Source organism: Sardina pilchardus, chromosome 2 (assembly GCF_963854185.1).
Source record: "Sardina pilchardus chromosome 2, fSarPil1.1, whole genome shotgun sequence".
In the NCBI taxonomy this organism is placed as follows: Eukaryota; Metazoa; Chordata; class Actinopteri; order Clupeiformes; family Clupeidae; genus Sardina; species Sardina pilchardus.
Window position 1 is genome coordinate 36,798,489 of NC_084995.1, and position 14,469 is coordinate 36,812,957.

At 42.7% G+C, this 14,469-nt stretch overlaps 1 protein-coding gene across 1 annotated transcript in view; it reads right to left on the reverse strand.

The window, feature by feature from the left end:
* Positions 1-8,825: 8,825 nt before the first annotated feature.
* col15a1b (collagen, type XV, alpha 1b) overlaps positions 8,826-14,469 on the reverse strand; it is a 38,538-nt gene continuing 32,894 nt past the window's right edge. Inside the window, exons 32-43 of the mRNA XM_062529523.1 lie at positions 14,027-14,054; positions 13,857-13,922; positions 13,538-13,563; positions 13,324-13,422; positions 13,073-13,217; positions 12,881-12,945; positions 12,632-12,760; positions 12,261-12,362; positions 11,864-11,926; positions 11,312-11,509; positions 10,962-11,077; positions 8,826-10,274 (exon numbers count right to left, since the gene is read on the reverse strand). Coding sequence (XP_062385507.1) covers positions 10,058-10,274; positions 10,962-11,077; positions 11,312-11,509; positions 11,864-11,926; positions 12,261-12,362; positions 12,632-12,760; positions 12,881-12,945; positions 13,073-13,217; positions 13,324-13,422; positions 13,538-13,563; positions 13,857-13,922; positions 14,027-14,054 — 1,254 coding nt within the window. The 3' untranslated portion in view covers positions 8,826-10,057. The remainder of the gene's footprint in view (positions 10,275-10,961; positions 11,078-11,311; positions 11,510-11,863; positions 11,927-12,260; positions 12,363-12,631; positions 12,761-12,880; positions 12,946-13,072; positions 13,218-13,323; positions 13,423-13,537; positions 13,564-13,856; positions 13,923-14,026; positions 14,055-14,469) is intronic.

The following is a 14,469-nucleotide window of genomic DNA, read 5'->3' on the forward strand; positions in this document are numbered from 1 at the left end:
TTTTGCATGCTTGAAACATGGCCACATGAGTAACAGCTGTAGAGAGAAGGCTACGTGTCAAGAATGTTCTCGTTCGCATCCCACCCTGCTACACATTACATTCAAAGACTCAAAAGGAGGAGCAGCGAAAGAAAGTGATGATCAGCAAGCCGTAACCAATGCTCTTATCCAAACTTCAGAAATTTGTGGTGTCACTGGGGCCGGTAAGGAAGATTGCTTTCTTTCGATCGTTCCAGTACAGGTCAAAGCACAGAAAGGAACCAAACTAGTCACAACGTATGCATTTTTGGATCCGGGAAGCTCTGCTACCTTTGCTACCGAGTCACTGATAGATGAGCTGAACATGAATGGACGCCACACAAGCATCTCATTGAGAACAATGGGAAATGAATCTGTGGTGAACACACGCATTGTGACAGGACTGGAAATCAGTAGTCTGGGAGGTGACCAGTTTATTGAGCTTTCAGAAGTGTTTTCCCAAAAGGCCATTCCTGTGACAAAGGATAATATCCCACATCAAGAGGATGTCATCAGTTGGCCACACTTAAAGGATGTCAAACTTCCCACTGTTGAAGCAGAAGTTGGACTATTAATAGGAGCGAACGTTCCCAAAGCAATGGAGCCACTTCAAGTAGTGAGTAGTGTTAAAGATGGACCTTATGCCGTGAGAACAGCATTAGGCTGGACAGTTAACGGACCTCTTAAAGGAGGAAATGATGGACTGAGGAAGAATGGATCGGCAGCAGTTACAGCAAACCGAATTGCAGTTGCTAGGCTAGAGGAGCTTTGGCATCAACAATTTAAGCTGGACTTTCCTGATGCAGGGAAGAATGAAGACATTGAAATGTCCAAGGAAGATCACCAGTTCATTAGCATGGTGTCTCAGTCATCACAACTGAAAGATGGTCATTACAGTATTTGCCTCCCACTGAGAAACAAATCACTGTGCATGCCAAACAACAGATCAGTGGCAGAACAACGTGCACTGAACTTAAGAAAGAGGTTTTCTAAAGATGCAGATTATCGTACAGAATATGTTGCATTTATGGAAGACATTGTTAAGAAAGGCTATGCAGTGAAAATAGACAGTGCTGAATGTTATCTAACTGAGGGAAGAACATGGTATCTGCCACACCATGGAGTCAGACATCCAGTCAAGCGAAAGTTGCGCGTTGTCTTTGACTGTGCAGCGAGCTTTGGAGGGACATCACTGAATCAACAGCTCTTACAAGGACCAGACCTAACTAGTTCGCTAGTTGGGGTCCTGACGAGATTCAGACAAGAAACCATAGCCATTATGGCTGATGTGGAAGCCATGTTTTACCAAGTTAGAGTCAAAGAGGAAGACACAAATCTACTAAGATTTCTCTGGTGGCCAGAAGGGAATTATGAGAAAGAACTTGCCGAATTCAAGATGCTGGTGCACATCTTTGGTGCAACATCGTCACCAAGTGTTGCAACCTATGCTCTGCAGAAATGTGCAGCTGATTTTGAAGATGAATTTGGCCAAGAAGCCGCTACAACGGTTAAGAACAATTTTTACGTGGACGACTGCCTTAAGTCAACATCTGATGAAGACACAGCAGTCAATCTGTGCACCAACTTAAGAAGCATGTTGGCAAGAGGTGGATTTCGGCTAACCAAATGGTCGAGCAATAGCAGGAAGTTGCTCAACTCAATTCCTGAAGATGAGCGAGCTCAAGGATTTCAAGACCTTGATTTGAATATGGACAGTCTACCAATGGAGCGAGCATTAGGAATCCAGTGGTGTGCTGAGACGGATCAGTTTAAGTTCAAGATCAATCTTAAAGATCGCCCACACACCAGGAGAGGCCTGCTTTCCTTTGTCAGCTCCATTTTTGATCCTCTGGGGTTCATAGCTCCAGTGGTCCTGCCTGCCAAAAGAATTCTGCAAGATTTATGCCGACAGAAGTACAGCTGGGATGAAAGCTTACCAGATGTTGTCATTAAAGAATGGACAAAGTGGACTTCAGACTTGCAACAGCTAGAGGTGTTCGGCGTTGACAGATGTATCAAGACAGAGGAGTTTGGTGCGCCAGTCTTCGCTCAGCTACACCACTTTGCTGATGCGAGTGAAGACGCTTATGGAACAACAAGCTACCTAGTGTTGCGCTCTTCAGCTGGTGAGACTCAATCCACACTCATGATGGCGAAGGCACGGGTAGCACCCTTGAAATCTCCAACCATACCGAGAATGGAATTAACTGCAGCCTCAGTTGCAGTCAAGATGGACAAGCTGTTGAAGAAAGAGCTTGAATTGGAACTTCGTGACTCAATATATTGGACAGATAGCACAGTTGTGCTGAAGTACTTGAGTAGTGAAAGTACCAGATTCAAGACTTTCGTTGCTAATAGAGTGTCAGCCATTCTGGAGCACTCTCAAGTCTCACAGTGGAGGTATATCAATACCAGTTTGAATCCAGCAGATCATGTCTCCCGAGGTCAGTCTGTTGAAGCATTTTTGAAGAATGAAAGCTGGCTTTCAGGACCAAGTTTCTTGCTTTGTGCTGAAGACCAGTGGCCAAAGAATCCAGATCCTGGAATGATAAAGATGGATGACCCAGAGGTCAAAAGAGTTGTTCAGTCGCATGTCATACAGACGCAAGAGCTCAAAGATCCGTTGGACCAGCTGATGATGTATTACTCATCCTGGACAAAAATAAAGCGTGCGGTAGCCTGGTTCTTGAAATTGAAAGATCTGTTGAAAGAAATGATTGCAAAGAAAAAGACTGAACCAAGCTTATCATGCAAAGAAAGAAAGAATCAATTCAAGAAAGATTATAAAGGAACACGACTTACCTGTGAGGATTTGACCGAAGCAGAAACAGAAATTGTGAAGTACGCACAAAAGCAAAGATTCCAAGAAGATCTGGAAATGTTAATGGAACATCAAAGAGTGAAGAAAAGTAGTTTGCTTCACAAGCTGAATCCAATACTACAAGACGGACTAATGAGAGTTGGCGGCAGGTTGAGCCGCGCGGCAATGCCTGAAGATTCCAAGCAGCAAGCCATCTTGCCGAGAGACTCACACATTACAAGGCTTGTTCTTAGACACATTCATGATGTTACAGCACATGCAGGAAGAAACCACATGCTGGCTCAATTGCGACAGAGATTCTGGATCCCTGGAGCAAATGGAGCTATTAGAAGAATCTTGTCTAAGTGCATCGCTTGTAAGAAGCTACATGGGACAGCTGGAAAACAACTAATGGCAGATCTACCAAAATGCAGGGTTCTGCCTGACGATCCACCATTTACAAGAGTTGGCGTCGACTACTTCGGCCCATTCCTGGTGAAAAAGGGAAGAGGACATGTAAAAAGGTACGGTGTCATCTTTACTTGCCTTGCTATTCGAGCAGTGCATTTGGAAGTCGCATCCTCGCTTGACACCGATGCATGCTTGAATGCAATTAGAAGATTCCTAGCCAGAAGAGGACAGGTCAGAGAGATGTATTCAGATAATGGGACAAATTTCAAAGCAGCTGACAGCGAGATGAAGAAAATGATAAGTGAGTGGAATATCAGCATGATTGAAAAACACTTGCAACAGAAAGGTGTGCAATGGCACTTCAACCCTCCAACAGGTTCTCACCACGGAGGAACGTGGGAGCGGCTCATCCGTTCTGTGAGAAAGATCCTGAATGTCACAGTAAAGGAACAAATGATGGATGAAGAGTCTCTCCACACCCTTTTGTGTGAAGCTGAGGCCATCATAAACAGTAGGCCCATAACCAAGGCATCTTCTGACATGAATGATTTAGAGGCTTTAACCCCTAATCACCTTTTGTTATTGAAAGTCAAACCTGAGCTGCCTCCAGGAGTGTTCAACAAAGATGATCAGTACGCAAATCGAAGATGGAGACAGGTCCAGTATCTCACAGACATATTCTGGAAGCGCTGGTGCAGGGAGTACCTCACACAGCTCCAAGAACGACAGCGATGGACAACACCGCAAAGAAACTTCTGTGTTGGCGACGTGGTGCTGATTGTGGACGACACATCACCCAGGAACTCCTGGCCGCTTGGAAAGATTACAGAGACTTTTCCTGACAGAAGAGGCTTCGTTCGGCAGGTGAAAGTCAAGACCCGGACCAATGAACTTTTGCGCCCAGTAACAAAGCTGTGCCTGCTGCAAGAGTCTGAGGCGGATTAATGGACTGTTTGGTGAAATTGCCCTGTCTGGGGTAGAAGAGTTATGGACTGTTAAAGTTAAAGTTGTTCAGTTTAACTAAAAGAAAGATGATATGTGAGTTGTATATGTGAGTGTATCATTAGGCTCCTTCTGTTTGAGTTTTGAGTAATTGTCTCAATGGCATTGGTAACAATTAGGGGCCGGAAATGTAGGAGCCTAAATGCAGTTTATTTAGGTTAAAAACATTTTGCATTTAAAATTGTACAAGTTCATTAATATGATGAATATGATTTAATTTCATGAGTTAAAAAGTGTTAAAATGCATTTGTGTTGCTTTGTAAGACTAAGACAGGACGTTTAATGTGATTCTGATATTGACCTATTGGGGTGCTTTTATTTTGATATGTGGGGAGTGGGGAACTTAGAAACCGAAAGGAGATTGGAGCGAAATAGTTTTTTGACCTCGCTCTGTAGCTCTCACCCTCGAGATATATATGTATTTTGTGGATAACTTTATTATTTTTTGTAATGTTGCTTGAAGAGTTTTAAGTAAACAGTTAAACATAAGAAGTGGACTCGTGGAATCTTTTCAAGTGCTTTTGAGACGAGGGAGTTTGCTGAGCGTCAAGCTAAAGCTTCAATCGAAACCTAAGAACCTACAGCTATATTTGGGGTCTTTGGCCCATGGACTAAAACAAGAGGTTTGTATTTCATGCTTCAGCAAACTCTAGCCAATGAATATACACACCATGGTATTTTAACAAGGTTGCCATTTCAATATGCAAACAGAGAAGTAAACTGGTCATGGAAGAGAAGAGAAAACTATTAGACTTAATTGCTCTAAACGCAGAGACTGTTTTTTGATGGCATAGCGTGTGCTGCTTATTTGCAACATCAAAAGAAGAAAACTTTGATGCTGACTATATGACACGGCCGTATGCACAGAAGTACATCCAGGCCTTAAGACAGAGAGAGCAGCAAAGAAGATCCTCGCCATGGGAGCAGAACAGAGAAGCCATGTACAGAAAGTTCTACTTCATCTGAACAGCATGTCCCAGTAGCATTAGCATCTTCATGGCCACTCACAATAAAGTTGAACAACATAAAGGCTTTCCCTCTGGCATGCCTGCAGTGCTGGGTCAGATTACTTTGAAATTCATTACAGAGTGCAGTACACAGCAATTTTTGTAATTAGTCCATTGGATGTAATGGAATCTGAACACTTTTGGATTAGCCTACTTTTGGATTACTTAAACACAAATACACCAAAATAATGTTGACTTTGTTTTATTTTTAACTCAATTAGCACTACAATGCAAGTTTGTTTACCTTAAAATAATGGTATCAATCTCATTTTATGTTACACTGAGTTAAAAGTACATACAGAGAATAGCATGCCTATGCCAATGCACACCCAGAATACCCTCTAATGTTATTTTCACAGATATGAGCATGACCCTTTTTGTCTGCATCAGACAAGTTGATAGAGGGAAAAGTGCACAGAAAAGGTGCTTGACTGTATGTTTGCGAGTGTGTGTTGGGGGTGCAAGATATTTAATGTTCTAGCATTGTGCCTTCTGAAGTCCATGTCCATTCACTCCAAATTGGGTCTTTCTTGATTTTCTGACTATGAAAACTGTACATTTACTTCATGATGCTGTCATGAAAGACATGATTGAAATGCAATCAAATAATCTTCGATAATGGAACAATCTGATGACGATTAAAAAAATCAGATTTTTTTTAAATCAAATAAATTAATCTGGTCTGATTATATAGTTATTTGTTTTTTGTAATCTGATCAGTTCCCTGCACCCTTCGTGCCTGTTCGCGTGGGGGGTATCCTTTGACACTTTTCTTTAGTTGCAGTCAGCAGAGCCACCAGCTAAATTTCCATTGACTGTGACAACGTATCTTGACTTTGTGCCCTGTCTGAACTTGCATGTTTTGTGCTACTCTATATATGATTAAGCAGCACAATGAAATGATGGATAGCCCACTGCACGGTCAGGGAGATTAAATTTGCCATCTCAGACAGAAACGGAAACTAGCCGAACCGGTGGATTCTTGAGCTGATTCTTGAGGACATCAGAGTTCAATTTCTTGGGGTTAATGTTTTGAAAAATGGAGGGACAACAGCTACACAAAAAATAGTAGCCTAATGATCCTATTCTGTTCACCATGTGGTCAAGTCTCATCTTTGCAATGCCAAGAACAAAGGAAATGATAGGATCCTCTGACTCATTTTGTGATTGCATTTAGATCAGAGTTTATTTCAACCAAACTGCATCGTTGCCTGCTCAGCAGTGGAGATGCAATCTTTACCAGCAACTGAACAATTGCACCTGCATGCAGAGAAAAATGATGATGTACTGTATTTTGGATTTTAAGTATTGACCATGTAGTTATTTACCCTCATCACATGGTCAGCTGGTTGTGCTGCTGGTTAGCACAGAATGAAGGGAAGTATTTAATGCAAATGCCCAATGACCCCCCTTTCCCCATTTGTGTTGTATTGTTGTCAAAGCAACCTTGTGAAATTTAAATAAGAACATAGGAGCTCATTGAAATAAGCCTATCCATACGAAGCATTTCAATTAATAGATAGCATATTGAGTGGGGAGAACATGTATTTGATACCATGCTAAAGTTGCCTAAAAAGAGGAATATAAAATTGGCATCATGGCATGGTGCTTTTTCCAGTAGACCTATTAGCCTGTTTGATGCTCACTGAGCTCAATGCAAATCAAGCAGGCTATTATAATAGGCCCACTGGAAAAAGCACCATGCCAATCTCTATGGTGAAGGATAGGCTAGTGATGATGTGGGGCTATTTTAATTCCAACGGCCAAGGGAACTTGATCAGGATGCATAATATCCTGGATCCATGAAATAGCTGGCCTTTAAAAACAAAAATCTGCCTGCCCCTATGTTAACCTTATGTGTTAAATTCCCATAGGGTTACATAGACGGTCAAATATTTCCTTCCCCCTAGCATTTAAAGAACATTTATTCATTTACGATACATTATTCAATCACAACGAAATTGTATGTCCTCAGCGGTTTGATTTTTACTCTTTTTTTTTTAAATTAAGGCATTAAGATCAATTGTCAAATGATGATTTTATATTCCTCTTTTTAGGCAACTTTAGCATGGTATCAAATACATGTTCTCCCCACTGTATATGTCTGTGATCGGCAATTGCAAATGGGTCCTGTCCTTTTTGTGTTTTTTAAACCATGTCCGTTCATATATGACAAAGAAAAGAAAAAGCAAAGAAAAAACTTGAACAAATAAATAAAAACAAGTCTCAAGTAAACCCAGTGAAATGTTAGATGCTGAGTTTTAAACAACCTCAGAGGAATGACAATTGTTTGAGGGAGAAGTTCTGTATAATGTCTGAGAGTAGATAGGTTACATTCCCTTGGTCTCAGCCTTTAGAAGGTTCTCCCTTCTGTGATATTGACTAATAATATGGAATGTCTTTCAGCTCCTCATAGTCTGATATATTGTTTTCTCTTTTCAGAGATTCTTCAAGCTTTTCAACTCTGAATAATGTTGAATTCTGAATTTCTGTGCTGAAGGCCATAAAATCTACAGATACCTGAAAGGGTAATGTGCCCCTCACTGCCCCAGCCAGCATTCTGATTGCATGCTCAGTTGTGATGATATCGGTATGTGTTTTCCTTCTTTTCATCAAAGAATCTGGGGTTCAGTGATGTAGTAGAACGATTGCTCTTAGTTGCGTAAGTAGTTTTTAGTAGAGATTTGATCAGATTACTCTGCTGTTGGCTGCTTTGTTCAGAAGAGTGTGTGGGTGCGTGAATAGGCTTCAACTAAGCCAAACAGACTCACACAAATGTGTTTAGAAGAGGCAGAAATGAGTTGCTCCACAAACATTCTGAATGAATCTATTAAACAGGCAGCATATACAAAGGCGAAGGTTAGGTATATGTGTATAATTCATTTAAACAAGCCTGGGTGAGCTGAGACATACCTGTATCAGTCTGGTGTTAGCCAGACAACATTAACTACCAGGATAAAATAAGAAAAGAAAAGAAAAACCTATATTATGATGATTGCATGACTTGATTTGTGTGGCAGAATATTTGAAGGCGCAAAATCTTAATTTCTTGATCTCCTTTAACACTATACAATAAAGAGATGTGTATATTTGTGAACATGTTTCACATCCACATATCAGTACTGCTACACCTCCAATAAGGCTGTTTGTTCATGAACAAAAGCTAATTCAATTACTATGCAAAATCATTTAGGTAATTTAATACCATGATCCTTAGGGTCAGAGTAGTGTTCTGGTGTGGGGTCTAAAATGAGTAAATTGTCTGTGAATGAAGCACCTTGCCATTTTCCACGAGAAAACCAACTGTCATTTAAAATCAACCTCCAACATGGACTTTTAGAGGCTGAAAAATCCTACTACTACTACTGCCTCTATTCAATTATGAAGTGTTTTGACAAACTATGGGCAGATATTGGCATCACTGCTGGTTCTCATTAAATGGCTTGTTTTACAACACCGAAGCCTGACCGTGGTTTCACATTAGAGCCCACAATATGTGTGATCTTTAAGCTCATTTAAATATCTACTGTAACACATGCAAACAGAAACAACAGCTGACACAGGTTTTTACAAAAGAAAACATTTATTCAGTGAGCACCTGTCAAATGCGCATACTACCATGTTGTTCATATTTACTGCATTTGTGTCAAAGTCGATCAGTTCTTTACTAAAAGCTACAGATTCACTCCTCAAATCAAAGTTCTTCAAATGTGTTCTCTGGACATGTTCTAAAGACATTTATATCAAAGAGCACCACATATTCTACCAAAAACTGTTTGCACCACACTAACGATATGGGACGAACCATGTCAGTTTGTTTAAGAGAGCGGATATCTCAACTCAGTGTGTCTAGATTTTATGACGATGTGCTGTTACAATATAAATAACAACAATAAGGACAAAAGGAATTGAATTTAAATACTATGATGCTGTGTTGCTTGCAACAGAGACTTTTGAGAAAACATAGTCCAGGACACAAAGCCATCGCAAGTGTGGAGTAAAGACAAAATAAAAAACAAAACAGTGCAACTAAATGACTTCAAACCTGATTAGGCAACACATGGTTCCCTCGTTGGAAAAAACAAAACAAAACAAAAAAAACAAACAAACAAACAAAACAACATTTCAAGCATTTGATTACTCTAAGATACTGACATGCGTTTGCACCAAGTTATTGTGACAGTGAATTGTTTTCAGTGGGGCAGTAGGATCAACACAGGGAGTAAAGTTGAATAGGCAGTTCAAGCTGCACTAGACTACGCTCTCAGGCGAATAAAGGAGAAGACGTTAGCTGGGGCTGCTCCCCCGAGAGCTGGTCTCTGTAGTGAGAGCCTCAGTGCATCCCTACTACAGTGAGTGAGCGAGTGGGCAGAATCTGGCAGGGGCGGCGTGGATTGATTTCTGGCTGAGGTATCACTTCTTTGGCATTCCATCAGTCAGCAGGCCACTGTGTGTTATGGATGGATGGTGTGGTATCAGGAAGCAATTTACACATATTTACACCTCTTTTCTCCTCAGGGCAAAAAAAAAAAAAAGAAAATCACCGGGTGGGGGGGGGAAGCAGTGCCATTTTTCTTCTGGAATCTTCCTCTGAGGACATGTTATTTAAGGCCGGCTGGGGAGGAGGGCGGGACAAGCTAAATGATGATGTTCTCCTCTGCAGTGTACTGTAGCTCAGAAGCTACACTGTCTGAGAGGGAGTGATTCAGAGAGGGAGGGAGGGACACAAGAAACCAGGAGGAGACATAAACGCACTTAGGTGAGGGGGTTAGGAGTGTGTGTGTGTGTGTGTGTGGGGGGGGGGGTGTAGTAAGGGTCCTTAGTTCCGCCGGGGGTCGCGAATGTAGCTGTTTTCGATGCAGAGCACGATGAAGTGGTTGGAGCAGCTGCGGGTGTGTTGGCCCAGCAGCCGGCCGGTCTGGAGCAGCGAGGCCTGGCCCGTCACGGCCACGTCGCCCGCCCGCCACGCCTCACAGTAGTTGGTGGTCATGCGGATGCCCACCGTACTGGAGCCGTGCCACACCAGCTTATGAGGCCTGGAGGGGAGGTGATGGTGGTGCAGGGGAGAGGATACAAGGCACACACACACACACACACACACACACACACACACACACACACACACACACACACACACACACACACACACACACAGATGGGAAAATGAGCACAGGGAGGTACTGTACATAATATACTGTACTTTCAAATATACCTCGACATGAATAACGACTAGCTGGGTTTCGACCTTTAATAATAATTTAATAAGACTTTTCACAATTCCTATAGTATGTCATACGTGGAAACACTTGAAATGTGCTTTATCTTGTAAGCTACAGTAAGTGAGACGATGGGGAATAAATTGCTGATTCGCACAGTATATAATGTGACTAAGTTTGGTGGATTTTTGCCATTTTATTACGTGACAACTTTGCATGCTGCTCATAACTTCCCCCTGGGTCAAGACAGTGGCCATGTTTGATTGACACATTATGGTGCATGGAGATACACACAGGAATTTAGTTACATTTTCATGAAGGTGCTTAAAAATGCTAATAACTTGAATGCTATCCCAGCTATTGAATGTTATGGTCAAGTTTAACTTTCTGCGCATAAGTTCACTCTGAAATACTGTATATGCCGAGACATCAGGCATCACTGCAGTTTGACATCTGAACCCCCCCCCCCCCCAAAAAAAAAAAAACGTTATGAAACTTTTCACTCACCAAGACTGATCTGTCATGACATCGCGCCCATCAAAGGAGTAGATAGGGATCTGTGGATTATACACGCCCCCGTCTCCAGAGAACATGGACAGCCAGCTGTTGAATAAGATCTCCCCCTGGGGAAAAAAGGGCAATTGAATCAGATTAGAAGCACAATATGAGAAATCCTCTTTGTATTAAATTGTGATAATATTGTATAACAAAATGCCAAATCATTATGCACTCAGGCATGGAAAGTTTATGCAACAGCATACTTTATTAAACATGTGTTTTCCACTATGCAATATGCAATGACGCACAGCCCTAGACCAACAAACAAACAAACTCTGAGCTCATCTGGTCGTCCCCACCTTGAGGTTGACCACGGGCATGTTGGAGCGGTCAGCCTTCCTGACGATGGTGGCCAGGTCCTGCAGGTGAGAGGAGAGGAAGGCCCGGTAGGTGGAGGTCAGGCCCTGGGCGCGGGCCTGCTGGTAGCACTGGAAGTCCGCCCCCCGGATGCCCCGCATGTTTCCCATGGCCGGCGTGTTCAGAGCCACCAGTCGCAGCTGCAAAAGTGTTTTCGGGGGTTTTAGTTTTCTCAAGAGTGTCTTGAAAGCTTCAGTTCAGAGGCTGAGGAACATGAACATCCAGTTCTGTCTGGTTTTGCTCCATAATCCGATTGTACAATTAAAGATTTAAACACAACATTAAAGTTTGATACAGGCTCGACTCAAAGACTGAGGCATTGTTTATTTGCAATCACACAACTGTTTTACTGGATGATATTTGTGTTGGAAAAAAAACACGATAAAATATTAATGACCAGACAGAGACAGAAAGACAGACAGAAAGAAAGACACTACATCTTTAAATTTAATTTAGGCTAACAAGGAACCACATATCAGTGGAGTAAATCTTACCCCAGGAACAGAATATGCCGTGTGTGGGAGAACATTGGGACTTGGCAGGTAGCTTGTCAGCTCCTAAATCACAGACACACAAATTACACAATGCAGGACAAGAAACTAAATTCATATAAGGGTGAACCAGTTCATTTCTTCTACGTAACACCATTCCTGGTTTATGCAATCCATGAGTTGTAATATGCAACAGGCTTACAAATCTCTCTCAGGCTTCATTTTGTCCTCAATTTGCTTTGTACAGTATATCAAAGAGACAAAATAAATGTCGCATTAAGTTGAATTCCTCTGTGTGTATAACAATTTTTTTCAGAGCAATGTACGTTCACTCCAGAAGCATCCGTTTTGGTTAGTGTCAAAGCACCAACGAAAGTGAAGAACTGCTCTGAGTGAGTACCTGGCTGTGTAGCCTGGGTGTGCTGCGGTCGCCGGGTCTGCTCAGGCCATGAGACACGGCGGCCGTGTGACTGTCTGTGGGGATAGGGATGAGCTCGCCGAGCTGAGGAGAGAGAGAGAGAGGACGCGCGATACGGTGAGAGCACTTCTCAGAGCAATAAACATCGATTACTCTACCGTACCCACTTCAAGAGCATTTCCTCTGCAGGCAGAGGAAAATGCGCAAAGCAACAACAAAGCTTGCTCTTGAGAAACAAACGTGAAACAAATTAAAACTCTTGTTAAAACTTGCCTGAAAACGTGGCTTGAATTTTTTTTTTACAGAAACGACTGTTTATCTCGGATTATACGGATGTGAGAATAGACACACACCTGGATCTTCCTCCAGCCCCCCTGGGCTCTGATGTAGAGCTCGCCCTTGTCCGAGACATAAGCCATGGCGCCCTCGGCTGCTCGGTGGGTCTCCCTCAGCAGCACCTGGCCAGTCTTGTACACCGTCACCTGAGAACAGCCATCAAACAACAACAACAAACGTCACAAGCGCACAGACAAATTCACGCTCATACTAAACATTTCAATGGAGAAAGTATTCCAACGTCGAACGTGCAATGTGAGACTCACAGCTGCTCCGTAGCCAGGGCTCCCTGGAAGTCCAGGAGGTCCAGGTGGACCAGGGATGCTGACAGCTGAGAAAGAATGGAGCAGATATTGAAGACCAGAACACACAACTACCGTATATTCATACTCAGAAACATTAGAGATTGTGTTCAGTTGTTATACTCCTAAGGATTTATTCTACCGAAGGATTCCTACCTGAGCCATAGCCTGAAGAAGATCCAGGAGGCCCAGATGGACCAGGGGGCCCTGGCCTCCCCGGCCTCCCAAACCCAGGCTGACCAGGCCGGCCAGGGGCACCTGGGTGACCTGGGGGCCCAACAATGGTATCTCCTTTGGGTCCCTACAAGAGTTGGAGTAGTCTTAGGAATAAACACTTGCATATGTCTGAGAAGCTTGACTGGTCAATAAGTGGCCATTCAGTGACACACTTGAGACTATGGACTTACCACAAGGCCAGATCTGCCCGGTGGTCCAGGAGGCCCTGGGGGACCAGGCTCACCTTGGTCTCCTTTCTGACCTGTGTTTCCGATGTCACCTTTCTCACCCTGTACGGTCAGACTCAAACGTATCAGTGCTGCTTACAGCTTACCACTAAAGAACCAGAGCATACAGTGTCTCTGCACAAAACAAGACAGATGAAAACTAGGAGGAAGGACTCACCACAATTCCTTTCATGAGCATGTAATCTAAAACACAAGAAGGTATGAATATGTCATATGAAACTTCAAACATCCATTTCCATAATGTTCTACTCATATTACACTTACTGAACACTGGCACTATATGTGGGGGATATTTTTTCTTGCAAAGCATTAGGACGTTATTATTATCATTCTTATGTGTCCAGGGTGACTGTAGAAAGCCAAATGTGTGGGGCGCATGTGTGAGCTAAGGGGGCAGTTCTCAAGAGAAGAGCATATTTTGGTGTGGGGGCAATTAGCCTCCTGAGTGGAGATGGAATGTTGCGTGGTTCTGATACCTGGTATTGGAGTCCCTGGAGTTCCTGCCACGCCCATTTCCCCTTTGTCTCCCTTGGTCCTCGCCCCTGGCAGAGAGCAATACGTAGAACAGTACTGTCAGGTTGGCAGTCACAGTCATCTCAAAGGTTTACAACAAACAGGTTTTGTAAAATCTATAAAACGAGCATACCTAATACTGCCTCCACACTGGCGCCAACCTGGACAAAACAAACAATTTCAGAGCAATAAATAAATGATCAAACAGAGAGGCAAGAGGGGCAATAATGGAGCTAGTAGACCTGAAACCATGTCAAACGGCTGCATTGCTCTGCATACAAATGTCCTTCAAACACTGCCATTATCTTTTTATGTTAGTGACTGACATTTCATCCATATACAGTCTGTTACATACAGACATGTACATACAGACATACATACATGTGTTAAATGACCCCATTGCTAGAAACACCAACAGACAGTTGTCATGCAGCATGCCTAGTGGGAGCTCGTTCATGTCCTGGGTTATGGGATATGAGTTGATATTAAAGCTGCCTTTAATTTCTGTCCTGGACATCCCAACATACCACATGCCTGATACACCAGTCTGATTCCAGAGTTCTACTCAAGAAAGAG